This window comes from Giraffa tippelskirchi, chromosome 13 (assembly GCF_054371585.1).
Source record: "Giraffa tippelskirchi isolate mGirTip1 chromosome 13, T2T-mGirTip1v1.2.pri, whole genome shotgun sequence".
NCBI lineage: Eukaryota > Metazoa > Chordata > Mammalia > Artiodactyla > Giraffidae > Giraffa > Giraffa tippelskirchi.
The window spans coordinates 104,126,919-104,142,323 of NC_137287.1; the positions used below are offsets into that span (position 1 = coordinate 104,126,919).

General features: G+C 41.4%; 1 protein-coding gene across 11 annotated transcripts in view; it reads left to right on the forward strand.

Moving 5' to 3' along the window:
• MAPRE1 (microtubule associated protein RP/EB family member 1) overlaps positions 1-15,405 on the forward strand; it is a 28,189-nt gene that overhangs the window by 3,843 nt on the left and 8,941 nt on the right. For 10 of the 11 annotated variants that reach the window (XM_081559683.1, XM_081559685.1, XM_081559679.1 and 7 more), the window contains 4 exons: positions 496-619; positions 10,496-10,641; positions 12,328-12,535; positions 15,094-15,215. In XM_081559683.1, coding sequence (XP_081415809.1) covers positions 499-619; positions 10,496-10,641; positions 12,328-12,535; positions 15,094-15,215 — 597 coding nt within the window. In that variant the 5' untranslated portion in view covers positions 496-498. The remainder of the gene's footprint in view (positions 1-495; positions 620-10,495; positions 10,642-12,327; positions 12,536-15,093; positions 15,216-15,405) is intronic. The other variant, XM_081559688.1, reaches the window with a different exon arrangement.

A 15,405-nucleotide genomic window follows, 5' to 3' on the forward strand; every position in this document is an offset into this window, starting at 1 on the left:
TACTAAGGACTCTTCTCTGTGAGGTCATTTGCCACTACCTTTGTAGTACTTAGATTATAGAAAAGGTTACTTTTTTTATTATAAAATTGGACCTAGTCATTAAGAAAATTTGGAGAACTTTGTAGTGAAAACTATAAAGAGAAATTAATAAAAAGCCCACCATCTGAAGAAAACTGGTGTAAACATTTTGATACATTAATGGATAAATGAATTGACGTTTTCTAAGCAGAGCACATTTTTACACCAATCACATTAAAACGGGGCCTGAATTTTAGGCTGGCTGGTGTTGAGCCATTCATTTCAGGTCATGGTTATTCCTGGAAATCTAGGCTCGTGGCTGAAATCCTAGGTCTTTGATTTGGCGTCTTGGGGAAGAACGGGGATAAGGATTCCAAGTTGAATGTCCTCATACTTCTGCTCTGGTGACTCCAGGAAATGCTTGTGCTTTCTTACTGCCCAATAACGCGATCCCGTCTCTTTTCTCACATGCTGTAGAAGATGGCAGTGAACGTGTACTCAACATCGGTCACCAGCGATAACCTCAGTCGACATGACATGCTGGCCTGGATCAATGAGTCTCTGCAGTTGAATCTGACAAAGATTGAACAGTTGTGCTCAGGTAAGAGAAGTTCAGTAGACCCCTTTCCCCAGGAAAGCCTGCAGGTCCTTCAGGGATGCACAGGTCGGTCCATGTCTGATTGCAAAAGCCACAGGTTCGGGTTCTGTGTTAGGGCTGCTCTGTTTCTTTCAGCCCTGCCTTGGTTCCACTTGTGAGTGAGACTGTGCTTGAAAGGAGCCTGCTCTCTTCTGGCCTGTGTGTCCACCGACCCCCGCTGTAGCGGCTCCATTCTGAGGCCTGCAGCTTACTTAGCTTCAGCTGCTCCATCTGCACTCTTTGCATCCAGATTTGAAGTGACTTATTTGAGGACAATAATTGTAATTGTTCTAGTTCTGTATTAGTTTATCAGTGGCGTTTCTTACTCCCACATAACTCAAGACCAAAGTCAGGCTAGTTTGCCATTTCAGCCACAACTTTATTGAACTACTGTTTATTAAGAATCTGACAGAGAAGTGCTGATTTAAAACAAGGACATACATTATGTGTTAGGGTTATCAGAATTGGATTTACCCCAGATAGGAGGTGGGGTCAAGAATATGCCAGTAGAAGCATGAGCTCTATATCCTGCTGCTACTTGAATTCTTATCTTGGTTTTGGGGTGGAGAATTAGAATCTTTAGGTTCTCCTGGTAATCATAACAACAGTTATTTAATTGAACACTTGTGTGCCAGGGTATGTAATTGCTTTCAAATATCTTTTTATCACTGCACCTCTGTGAGGTAGCCTCTTGATGAAAGTGAAAGAGGAGAGTGAAAAATTTGGCTTAAAGCTCAACATTCAGAAAACCAAGATCATGGCATCCGGTCCCATCACTTCATGGCAAATAGATGGGGAAACAGTGACAGACTTTATTTTTGGGGGCTCCAAAATCACTGCAGATAGTGACTGCAGCCATGAAATTAAAAGATGCTTACTCCTTGGAAGGAAAGTTGTGACCAACCTAGACAGCATGTTAAAAAGCAGAGGCATTACTTTGCCAACAAAGGTCCATCTAGTCAAGGCTATGGTTTTTCCAGCAGTCATGTGTGGATGTGAGATTTGGACTATAAAGAAAGCTGAGAACCAAAGAATTGATGCTTTTTGAACTGTGGAGTTGGAGAAGATTCTTGAGAGTCCTTTGGACTGCAAGGAGATCCAACCAGTCCATCCTAAAGGAGATCAGTCCTGAATGTTCATTGGTAGGACTGATGCTGAAGCTGAAACTCCCAACACTTTGGCCACCTGATGCGAAGAGCTGACTCATTTGAAAAGACCCTGATGCTGGGAAAGACTGAAGGCTGAAGGCGAAGGGGCCGACAGGATGAGATGGTTGGATGGCATCACTGACTCAATGGACATGAGTTTGAGTAAACTCCGGGAGTTGATGGAGAAGGCAGTGGCAACCCACTCCAGTACTTTTGCCTGGGAAATCCCATGGACGCAGGAGCCTGGTGAGCTAGAGTCCATGGGGTCGCGAGGAGTCGGACACGACTGAGCGACTTCACTTTCACTTTCATGCACTAGAGAAGGAAATGGCAACCCACTCCAGTATTCTTTCCTGGAGAATCCCAGGGACGGAGGAGCCTCATGGGCTGCCGTTTATGGGGTTGCACAGAGTCAGACAGGACTGATGCGACTTAGCAGCAACAGCAGCCGGGAGTTGGTGATGGACAGGGAGGCCTGGTGTGCTGAAGCCCATGGGGTCACAGAGTCGGACACGACTGAGTGACTGAACTGAACTGAACTACTGTGAAGTGGGATGTTTATTAACCTTACTTTACAGATGAGAAAATGGGCTCAGAGAAATTCAATAAGTATAGGGTTAAACAACCAAGAAGCGATTTGAGGCTTGAACCATATTTGAAATCAAAAGCCCTTGTCCTTCAGCCTCTGTACTGTACTTGTTCTTCAGAGTTTTCTTTTACCAACTAGTGCCATTCAGATCTCCTTAAAATTATTGCTTTCATTTATATGAAAATTTTCTAAATGAATTCAGCTTCTGTACTTCCTTATTTTGTAGCTGAGTCTTGGTCTTAGTTTCATGCGCTGGTCTTGTTACTTCCCCTGTGAGACTTAATCCCAGTTTTATAGATGGTCAGAGAGGCTCATTGTGAAGTTGTGCAGTGAGACAGGGGTGCCCAAGAGTCACGCCTACTAAATGTCATTTGCACTGTTAGTCGTAGGTGCTGTTAGGTCTGTGCTGCTTTTCCTCTAGTTTCATTTCACCACCACATCCCCTTTTGTTGGAGGCGTTTAAAGCACTTGTTTGCCCCGTGATTAATGACTAGTAGGGGGGATGAAGTCATCTTAATTTTGACTGGAGCCAGCTTTTTCACCAGCGATTTCTCCCTGAAATTTGCCTCTTTCTATAAATACACTTCAAGATGTATTTCACGTAATTCAAAAATGAGATCTCTTATCACGTGTCAGTAAGCTGTACGTGTGCTGATCTGGCTCCAGGTTTCTCTCATTCAGTCAGGGAGCTGTTGTCAGTAGTCAGGACTGGGAACAGAGACCACAGTCTACTCTGAGCCATGTGACTTTGGATGGGGCCCTGATGTTCTGGTTCTTCATCTGTAAACTGGGATAGTAGGATCTGGTTCACCTGTTGGACTGTTGTGAGACTCACCTGTAAAAATAGCTCTCAGATACGGATTCTGCACCAGCCCCTGGACGTTGAGCCTAGGTCTCTCAAGGGACAGGGCACATTGTTGTTTTACAGAGGAGCCTGCATGGGGCACAGCTTATACATTGTAGAGCCTGATTTTGCATCCAGATCTTTCTGGCCACATAGCCTGTACTCTTTCTGCTGTGTACATTCTTTATCTTTTTATTTTATTTTTTTGACTGCACTGGGTCTTCATTGCTGCCCGTGGGCTTTCTCTAGTTGCAGTGAGTGGGGGCTACTCTAGTTGGGATGCGCAGGCTTCTCATTGCCATGGCTTCTCTTATTGCAGATTGTGGGCTCAGTAGTTGTGGCACATGGGCTTTGTTGCCCTTGGCATGTGGGATCTTCCCGGATCAGGGATTGAACCCGTGTCCTCTGCGTTGGAAGGTGGATTCTTAACCACTGGACCACCAGGGAAGTTCATCCATGCTATATCTTTTGAAAAGAAGCATTTGGAAGAGTTGAACAAATGTAAAATATATTATCAATTATAGTGATATTGTTTCATTAAAAATCTGTGAAGAGTTTGAATTTTGCCTACTGCCTGCCATTTTTCTTATTATAAAGTGCTTTTTCCCAGTGAAACACTATAAACAAACTTCTGTTCACAGCTTGTTCTCCCCTTGAGAGTGGTGTGGGGCTTTTCTGAGAATGTAGAAGTTGCATTGTGTATCATGTTGGTGTTTAGGAAATGGGGTCTCAGCTTCCAGTATGAGACCAAACAGGATGAACTGTAGACACTGTGTCCCTGAAGAAGGTCTGCTCCCAGGGGATTGGAGTCAGAGAGAACTCGAGGCTTCTCAGATCCTTGTGTTTACTGAGGCCTGAGGAGAATCCCAGGGACCTTTATCACTGGTGCCTGGTCCCTCCTGATCTTACCTTCGTTAAGCAGAGAGACGTGCACACCAGAATTCTCTGACCATGCACAAGCTTTGAGAGGTAGGAATAGGTTTTTCCCTTGAGAGGGCAAAGCCCTGAGGTTCTACACTATTCATGTGCTGGCTGCCTGTGAATTGGCTGAGTTTTATCAGCATCATGGGCTCCCTGCCTCCAACGGTGAAAGGAACCTCTGCTTGGCTCTTGTAGTGAGATAAGGTGCGGAGGACTTGAGTGATAGGGTTGGCTGGTTGTTTCAAGGTTCATTATGTTCTGTAGTCTCTCTGTTTTGGAGAGTTAGTCATCAAGTATTTTGGAAAGATAGTTACCAAGAAAAAAGACGCTGATCACGGAGAGTGATTGCCATGAGGGATCGCTTGTGTCAAAAGGGGGATGCAGGAAAGGAAAGAAAAAAAAGGATTTCCCTGGTATACTAGTGGTTAGGATTTGGGGCTTTCACTGCGGTGGCCTGGGTTTAATCCTCGGTTGGGAAACTAAGATCTCACAAGCCTGGTGGCAAGGCCAAAAAAAAAAAAAAAACTGAAATGGGGAGAGGGGGTGAAGAATGCCGATTGCTTTCCATTCCATTCCCCTCTCCCTTCGGTTCCAGTCCCTGATCAGGCCCCTCTGCACTTTTCCAACAGCCCAGCATGGTGCTCTGAGTGTGAATGTCCTCAGATCTCCCTTCCTTGCCTTCTCCCGTCCAGGCCAGCCAGCTTCACGGTTCCTGTGGTCTGCTGGATGGGAGAAGTGTTCAGATGCTCCCAGGCAAATGCTAGATTTCTTTTTTTCTTAGCTTATTGTGGGGCCCTGGTGGCCCTTGAGTTTATATAAAACAGCTTGTCAGTTTTGTTCTGGAGCCGTTCTGAGAGTGAGACCATGCCCCTGACCAGGCCTCTCCCACTTTGTTTTCTCCTCAAGTTGACTCCCTTTTCCATTTTGGACCATAATTCCACCGTTCTTCTAGTGTCTCAGGCCTGAGAAGCATCTTTTGAGGCTAACTCACAGAGTTCTCTGGGTCTTCTGCAGGGTCTTTTGGCTGTAGCCTTTTCTCAGTTTGCTGGCTGTTGCCACAGTGGCCTCCAAACTGGGCCCTACATGCTTCTCTCCTTGTCCGACGGTAGTCTGGGCCCTTCACGCTTCTCTCCTTGTCCCATAGTTGTGGCCTTTTGAAGAGACCGTTTTTATTGAGTCACTCCTCTGCTCACGGAAGTATCTCTTTAAATTTTTTTTGCTTAATTTTTCAAATACCTCTTTGTGTTAATTGAAGCAGAAGACAAACTTATTTTCTTCTGAGTATGAGTAATTAGGTCTTCTTTATAAAAATGTATTAAAAAAGAAAGCTAAAGTACAGCGTTAAAAAAACTAACATCTTTGCATCCTGTCCCATTACTTCATGGCAACTAAAAGGGGAGAAATTGGAAGCAGTGACAGATTTTATTTTCTTGGACTTCAAAATCACTGTGGACAGTGACTGCAGCCATGAGAATAAAAGATGCTTGCTCCTTGGAAGGAAAGCTGTGACAAACCTGTACAGCGTATTAAAAAGCAGAGACATCACTTTGCCGATAAAGGTTCATAGAGTCAAAGCTTTGGTTTTTCCAGTAGTTATGTACGGATGTGAGTGTTCGACTGAAAGAAGACTGAATGCTGAAGAATCGATGCTTTGGGAAATGTGCTGGAGAAGACTCTTGAGAATATGTTGAAGTGCAAAGAGATCAAACCAGTCAATCCTAAAGGAGATCAACCTTGAATACTCATTGGTAGGACTGATGCTGAAGCTGAAGCTCCAATACTTTGGCCATGTGATATGAAGAGCTGACTTGCTGGACAAGACCCTGATGCTGGCAAAGAGTGAAGGCAAAAAAGAAGGAGGGGGTGGCAGAGGATGAGATGTTTAGATAGCATCACTGACTCAATGGACATGAATTTGAGCAAACTCTGGGAGACAGTGAAGGACAGGGAAACCTGTCGTGCTGCAGTCCATGGGGTTGCAAAGAGTCGGACATGGCTTACCACTGAACAACAACGTAGAAACATTAAGAATGAAACTGTAATCTGTTGTACTGTCACAAGTGATAATCACTGTTATCTTTTAACTGTATTTTTCCCTCTAAGGTTTTATTTACTGAGCTCTTACCATAGGCCAGGCACTTTCCAAAGTGCTTCACCTGTATAACCTGGAAGGTAAGGTCTATCATCCTCATGTTATAGATAGAGAAACTGAGAGAAGTTAACTAACTTGTCCAAGGTTACTCATTTTAGCTGTATTTTCAGTATTTTCCATAATTTTAAAACGTAATTGACATACTTTTTGAATAACCAAGTCTCAAAATGGTTTAGAATTCAAAAGAAACAAAAAAATAAACAGTGAAAAGCCTTCCTGTGAAAAGTAAGAGCAGAAGTAACCAGTGTTGTCAGCTGGGTGGCCTCCAGAGAGAGTGTGTAGGAGCAGAAACATCCGTCTGTCCATATTTTGTGTGTATGTTCTTCTCTTTCCCCTATTTTACACAAGCGGTGGCGTATTTGAGCACATTGGACATTCTGGAGAGTGTTCCATTATCTGTGCGGTGTGTGTCACTTTCTTTTCTTTTATGGCTCTGTAGTACCGTAATGTCCTTGAATCAGTCCCCTATTAATGGACATTTCATTTATTTCCAGTCTGTTGCTGTTACAGACTGTTGCAGTAAGTATCAAATACAAGCACACAATGTTGTAGTTTTCTTTCTTTTAAAATTAAAATAAGATAATTTTTCTCACGTTAAGATGTCTTGAGACTGACTTTTAATGTCTGCATTAATGACGCCTCACAGCCTTCTATTTCCAAATTGTTTTGATTATTTATTTTTTTTGATGCCTGGACAGGGACTATTTCCAATTTGTACTCATCCTTTAAAATGAGTTAAGCCTCACCTACTCCCAAAGCCTGAACGCTTTTGCACTTAATGGAGTGTGTTTCTTGTGTGTAAAACTTTGAGAGTTCTTAATGTGGCGTTTTCTGATAGGAAGGCATCTGTCTTATGTAGAATTCTTTTTTTTTTAATCTGTTTTTCCTTTCACTCTTAGTTATGGTGATGACTCTTGGTCAGACTCTCAGAACTAAGCTCATTTTTTAAAAAAATTCATTTATTTTAATTGAAGGATAATTACAATATTGTGGTGGTTTTTGCCATACATCAACATGAATCATTTTTTAAAAAATTAATAAATTTTTGACTGTGCTGGGTCTTCACTGCTGCTCGTGGGCTTTCTCTAGTTGAAGCGAGAGGGGGACTACTCTCTAGTTGCCATGCACAGGCTTGTCACTGCAGTGGCTTCTCTTGTTGCAGAGCATGGGCTCTAGGGCGCGCAGGCTTCAGTAGTTGTGGCACCTCTCTGCATGTGGAATATTCCTGGACTAGGGATCAAACCCTTGTCCCCTAAATTGGCAGATGGACTTGCCAACCACTGGACCACCAAGGAAGTGCTGGCCTGTATAGATTGTTGACTTCAGCTTTCATCTAATTCTCCAGGGGGCCTTGGCCCAAAATGGTTGAGAGCCTGTGCACTTGAGATAGTGTAGGTGTTTGGCGCAGGGGCTGCATTGTGCCCTATGTGTTCTCTGCTTGCAGCACAGATCTCCGTAGGACGGGGCTGTGGTAGTCAGCAGAGACCTGGTGGTTGATTCCATGACACAGCTGGTCCCACCCTGAGGCTGTCTACATCTTCCAGCCACAGGTTACATGAACCTGCTCTCCTGCCCCAAAGTGTTGGGACAGCAGTCATCTAAGAGCAGTCCTCTTGTGTTACTTGTGTTGCCAGACTCTGTTATTAAGGCCGAGACTGGAAGGAAAGCCCTTTGAACCTCTTCTGTACCCAGTTGAGACATCTACAGGCCAGGAGTTTTGAGCCCTTTTGTAAAAAACCACCTGACAGACTTTTTCCTTTTAAACATTTATCTTCTTCTTTTGTGTGCTTATTATAAAAAGTAATTTTCATTGTATATAATAATATTTAAAAAAATAGTATATTCAGTACCACCTCCCAGAGATGGCCACTATTCAGTCATATTTGATCTCCAAAACAGTAACCTTGTATGGTTTAATACATGTGCTTTCTCCCAGTTTTTTTCTATACATACAGAGATGAATGCTTTTACATATATGAAGACATAGATATGTTTTTGTATCTTACGTTTTCTTTTAACATTAAATCTTGAGCTTTCCCCTCAACCCCCGCCAAAAAATGTGCTTTGATTGCTTGCATAATATTCTCTTAGGCAATGTTGTATGAATTTATGTAACTGATTGCTCCTACTGTTGGACATACAGGTTGCTTCCATTTTTTCTCTCGTGAATGAAGTTATACAATTTTCATGTGTAAATCTTTGCTAGATGTATTTTTAATGTGTATAACTTTATTAAATTTACTATTTTTTTCCTTTCTTGGAAGTTTACTTTTTTTCCTTTTTCTTGGCTGCACTGTGAGTCCTAGTAGCTACTGGACTGCCAGGGAATTCCCCTTGCTATATTTAAAAAAAAAAAAGAAAAAAATTATTCCCTTAGATCCCTTAGGTTGGATCCCCGTGTGTTTATTAGGTGTTTACATTTTTGTATGTGTGAATTGTCCAGTTGATTTGTCTATTTTTATTGGAGTCCTGGTGTTTTTCTTTATATATTAACTCTGTTTCAGCCAGCTAGAGTGTAGCAACATGGTATATACCTCTTTCTTCCCTGAGACAGGAAATGCTTCAGTCTGGGGTAGGGTGTTCTAAGAAAGTATATAGTGACATAGGAAAGAGCAGTAGACAGGGAGTCAGAATACCTGGGTCTGGCTCTGAGCGTGGTCTCTGACCTCTGTGGTCTTGAGCCACAGTTTTTGGTCCTCCGTTTTTAAATTTATAATGGCTCTAAGGATTCTTCTAGCTCTAAAATAAAAACTGAAAGTTCTTCAGGCAGGTGTTTTTAGAGGAGTAGCTGATTGATGCTTTTAAGTGGTTTTGAATGGAAAGTCTTATGAATGGCTTGAGAAAACTGTGTATTTAGTAAATGTACTTTGCTGGCTCAGAAAAAGTATCTTTCATATGTGAAGCAGTGCTGTGGGCATAGATGCTTCATAGATTATCTTCTGTGTATATGTGTGTTTTAAGTTGATTTGTATGTATCAGGATCCAAACCAGATCTATATATTGCAGTTGGTAAATGATTGCAGTCAACAAAAAGTTGACTTTTAAATCTCCTTTAAAATACAGCAATCATCACTCTTCATGCTATTAACTTGTTAAAGAGACTGAGTCATTGTGTTATGAAATTTAGGAAGCTATTAATGCCTCCATTTAAAAAAGCATAAATATTGCTAAGTCACTGCCTGGTACATAGCATTCTCACAGTATATTTTTGTTGGATGAGTAAATCAAGCCACCTCAAGAATCAGACTTTCACTTTCTAGTGCTCCTTTCTACTAAGAATGTCACTCTGATCACTGAAGTGCTTCTGCTCTCTTGCATCTTTCCAAAAATAACGATAATGGCACTCTTTATGCCAGATCTAGCAGGAAGCCAGTTTGGCCTGATGTAAAATAAGTTGAGTATGCTTATTAAGGCTGCCTCATTCTGTAGAACACCTATCGCGTAGTCGCTGGATTTCTTGCCTCCTTTTCCTGAAAAGGCAGTAAGTGTACATGGAGCCTGCCCTGTATTAGGAGAGTGCATTTTAGTAGGCATTAGAGAAATAGCATTCCTAAATTTTAAGTGCCAAGAAAACACTTCTGGGGGTAGTGATGGATAAAAACGAACAAGTGGAGGAAGGAATGAAATTGGGGAGCAAATGGGATGAAATGTATGCAGTAATTTGTTATAGTGGCCTTTAAAATTGAAAAAATTTAAATGGAAGAACACAAAGATTCCTTCTATTCAACTTTGTTTATAAAGTGATAGGTTAATTAAGTTTATTTAGAGATGTAAAAAGCCCAGGGAGGCAGACATCTTAGAAAAAACATGTTTTTAACCTAAGTCAGAGGATGGATCTTTGCCATACTGGGGAACTCCTCCTGCTGGCATTCTTTTTCTTTCAGTTGTCATTTTATTGTCATGCCTGTTTCTTACAAAGAATAGTCTTAAAATTTCATAGGAACATTCCTTTTCTCTTCACCATGGGATTTCAGGTTGCAAGTATGTTGTAGAACTTAAGTAGAACCACAGTTCTGTTACTGATTTCAAAGTCAAGTAGAAATGACACTTTGGGATTTTGTAGGTACACTTCCACAACTTTTCAAATTGTACGTGGGTTAAGCGAGTTGGTAACTTTTTACCCTGCTTCTTTAATAGCTAGTGCATTTAATGTTCTGGTGTGTATTTTCTTCTTTTACTCATTCAGGGGCTGCCTATTGTCAGTTTATGGACATGTTGTTCCCTGGCTCAATTGCCTTGAAGAAAGTGAAATTCCAAGCTAAGCTAGAACATGAATACATCCAGAACTTCAAAATACTACAAGCCGGTTTTAAGAGGATGGGTGTTGACAAAGTAAGTAAGGTTTATTCTTTCATTTAGGGTATTTCTTAACTCGTCATAATTACCAAGGCTACCAGTGCTGGCCCATGACTTTGGATGGTTTTGTTTTTCTTTTCCCAGTTGGTATACTTATCTTTCCTCGAGTTAACAGTTTACTGGGAGCAATGTGTCCCTCTGTTGTCCTATCCCTGGTTCCCTTGTGGTTGTCTTTCTTCATTGTGAAGTTGGCGGCTGTCTGGAAAGTCAATCTGTAAATCTGTACCCATTTTTTTTTTAACTGTTTAATATATTAATCTGAGATCTAATTCTTTTAATCTCTGAATTTGCTTCTGTAAAGCATACCATGTGGTAGAATAAGTAGTTCTAATAGAGAAGATTCTAGAACTACTTGACTTTTTTAGCAAAGTATAAAACCAAAGTATAAACTACAATATTTTTATAGCTAGTAGGTGCTAGAAAGTTCCCTCTTGCCCTCAAGGTTACATGAAGCTATAAGAAACAGAGTCCACCAGGCTTCATTGGAAAAAATATCTGTTTTAGTAGATAATATGTTATTGCAAAATTAATCAGTTTCCCACCCTGGCCCCCCATTAAAAGGGCTTATCCTTTAAGCCATTTTGAGGGGGGAAACATTCTTCAGTAAAGCTTGTAATCACCCCCTAATTATCTTCTATATCTGATTTTTTATTTCCTTTAAAATCAGTCTTAATTTAGTTTTGTCTTTGCAATATATAAAATGTGCATTTGTATTGTAAGGATATCATTTAATTATCAGGCATGGTTTAAACTAGGTTTAATTTATTATACACAGTAATTTTTCTTTTTATGGAATTAATTTTTTTGAATAAGGCAGATTCCTAGAGTATATAAAAGTAGAGAGACTAGTGCAGGGATCCCCCATGTACCTCAGTGATTATCAACTCAGGGACGGTCTTATTTCATATATATCTCTACTCTGCCCCCTGTAGTCCTGGATTATTTTGAAGTAAGTTCCAGATATAACTTTATTTGTTAATGTTTCATACCAGGAAATTTTTAAAAGTTTGCTTGCTCAGAGGGGTGGATAGTTCAGATTGTAACTGGAATTCTTGAGTTAAAAGATAGTTAAGCTCTGACCATTTAAAGTAATACCTGATAGCACATATTCCTATACAATAAAAATCTTAGAGGGTCCTTTAAAGTATGTTTTAATAGGATGTAATTACTTGAAAAACATGCCATTTTGTAGAAGTCTATCCCAGGATTGATTCTGTACCTTGACCTATTTTTAAGACAGTTTTTTTTTAAAACACAATTCATCGTGAATACTTGTTATTTTGTGCTCCGGACTTGGTACCTTGTGTCAGGCACTGTGGCCATGCAAGTTCCATGGGAGGTTTACTTTTTACAGTGGAATGACATATCTTAAAATGTGTTTGGATGTGTGTGTGTGACTTCTATATGATACTTGTTTCTTTTGCATTTCTGATTTCTTTTGATGGACTTGAACTGTGGGGATTGGCTGTTGTTAAGTTCTCTGTGGAAGGTAAATTGAATGAAACTTGCCCTAAAACCTTCCAGGGGCTTACTGAACATTTAGTTCTTGCCTCTTTGTCTCCTTTTAACTGAGCTTTATACTGATTTTGATGAATGTGAACACCTTTGATGCTTGCCAGAAACCTCTTGCTTTGAATTAAAGAGTCTTATGTTTTTCTACAGATAATTCCTGTGGACAAATTAGTAAAAGGAAAGTTTCAGGACAATTTTGAATTCGTTCAGTGGTTCAAGAAGTTTTTTGATGCAAACTATGATGGAAAAGAGTATGATCCTGTAGCTGCCAGACAAGGTCAAGAAACTGCAGTGGCCCCCTCCCTTGTTGCTCCTGCTCTGAACAAACCGAAGAAACCTCTCAGCTCTAGCAGTGCAGGTAAAAAACAAACCAAAAAACCCCCCCCACACAAATAATGCCATTTCCAAATAATGGTGGTCTAGATATTTATTCATTCATTCAGTATTCACCCAGAAGTGTTTGGGTAGCCATAGGCTTAGGGATCTTAAGTAGCATAATCCCAGCCTTACGGCAGGAGCATGGATTGTGGCATCAGGGCCCTGTGTTTGTTCTTAGATCTCTGGAGCCTCTATAAGCACTTCACCTCTGCCCTCTATTTCCTCCTCTGTAAGAGGGGAATTTCAGTACTGGCCTTAGAGGGCTGTTCTTGAAGGCTGAATGAGTTACTGTATGCAGTTTTGCCAACACTTGATAGTTGTATGGAATAGAAATCCCTCAGGTTAGCTCACGGAAAGGAGAGTTAGTTAGAACACAAGGACATTTCATCTTAGAGCCCTGGGATGGGACGTTGCGACCGGACCTGAACTCTCAGAAACTGAAAGAGCTTTCCAGGTTCCTCGGGGGCTGTTCTTGGTTCTGCATTGTCCTTCTGTCTGCAGACCAGCTACCTGTGCTTATTCATGGCTTCCTTACCCTCCCTAGAACTTCAGCTGCTAAGTTCTGTGATGGCAGCAGAATCTAGGAGGCAGGGGAAGGCTGTTTTTAAGAGACTTATCTCTAGAAGTCCTAGCCTAGTGGATATCCTCAAATGTGTTTGTAGTGATACACTCACAGAACATGTGTGTACCTTGTGGAGCAGTGGGTGATCTACAAATGCTAACTCCTCCTTTCCAGAAGGTGGCAAGAACATTAATTAAAGTTGCATAATACCTTGAGAGAGGGGCTGATCTATCTGGTAGGTAGAGAGGGATGTTGAGTGCTTTGTAATTTTTATAGCTTTATTGAGCTCTTGATTGACTTACGATACAGTTCATGCATTTAAAGTATACAAGTGTACAATTGAATGGTTTTTAGTACATACATAGGTAATGTTATACTATTGCCATAATCAGTTTTAGAACATTATCATTACCCCCAAAAGTAACCTCGTGCGCCCAGTAGCAGTCACTTCCCATTTCTCCCCAAAACTCCTCCCTCACTGACAGTCCTGGGCAACTGCTGATTCTCTATGAATGTACCTATTCTGAATATTTCTGAATGGAATTATAGACTATGTGGCCTTTAATGTCTGACTTCTTTCATTTAGCATAATGTTTTCAAGGTTCATCCATGTTGTATCATGTATCAGGGCTCCTTTTTATGGCTAAATAATATTCCATTTTGTGGCTGTAGCACATTTTATTTATTCATCAGTTGATGATGATTTGAGTTCTTTTCCATTTTTAAGCTATTATGAACAGGGCTGCTATGACCATTCATATATAAGTTTCTGTGTGGGCATGTGTTTTCATTTTTCTTGGGTGTGTATCCAAGAGTACATACTCTTGGAGCAGAATTTTTGGGTCATGTGATAACTCTGTGTTTAACCTTTGGCAGAACTACCTGACTGTATCCCAAAGTGGCTGAACCATTTTATTTTCCCAAGCAGAGTATGTGAGGGTTCAGGTTTCTCCAGATATTGAGTACTTCGATTCTTTAGCTTCTTAGAATGGGGAATTGCGTAGATAACCCTGTGCATTTCGTATTTCAGATGCTGCTAAAAGGCATGTGGAGACTTGGATTACGTATTTAGTCTTCAGTTTAAACACATGCTCTAGATCCTCCAGTGGAAATGCCTGTTACTCTGGGTGACCTTAAGGTCATATGGTTGTTGAATAGTTTGGAATGTTAGGAAGATGAGATATTTCTAAGCTTGGCATAATATTCAAACTGAATATACAAGCTGAATAAATAACTAAATTCATGAATGATAAATTTGCTTTGAGGTAGCCCATTCCTGATTATTCTTTATTATTTTAACTTATCAATAGATTAGCCCCTTTACTGTTTTTTTCCTTGTCTTTGCTTTGGCCACTCTTACTGAGAGAAGTCTGTCTATCCTAGTCAGTGTGTTGCTTTTTTCTCCTGACCCTCTAAACACCTTCTTAAAAGGAAACAGGAAGAGGTTTTGAAGCCATTAGTGGTCAGAGCAGTCTCTACCTGCTCGCTCATCTTCCCAATCCAAGGAGTTTGAGGTTCTGAGTTGGGAGACACCTTACTTTCCAGATGGAGTGTCATGGGTGCCCCACAGCTGGGGCTGTGAGCTCCTGGCGTGAAGTTTCCCTTTGCTCCGTGAAGCTGCCTGTCTGCATTTAGTCGGAACTGGGTTCAGGTAGTTCATCTGTTTGTACCAGGTTGACTTTGCCTCTTTCAGATGATAGTCCCGTCCACCCCAGCGGAAAAAAGACCACACCAAAAGACTTATTGCCAGCACGAAAGATCATGGCTAAAATTGGTACTTCCCTGTGCTGCCAGGATGCAGAACCACTTTGGGTGATCATGGGGTGTAATCTTGCATGCTGGGCTCTCTGCGGTGGGTCTGTTCACTGCATAGCTATGGAGAGCAGTTGGTCACAACCTCCTCTTGTTGTCTGGTGGGTTCTTTTTGTCTTGAAATTTCTCCTCTTGAAAAAAAGCCAACTCTGTTCCTCTCTCAGCTCCACAGAGGCCCATTGCAACACACAGAACTACTGCAACCCCTAAGGCTGGCCCGGGTGTGGTGCGGAAGAATCCTGGTGTAGGGAATGGAGATGATGAAGCAGCTGAATTGATGCAGCAGGTAGGCATCTCTTGTGTCCACAATAGGAGCCCTTTGGGGGTAGGGGCGCTTGCTGCCCTGACTGGGGAGCTTGTCTGTGTTCTTATGGGAAGACCTGCCTTGTCTGCATATCACAGCAGTCCTCGTGACGTGTATCAGGGCTTTGGGACCTGTGTGGGGACTGTGAGCCTGGACATGAAGATGGAACAGG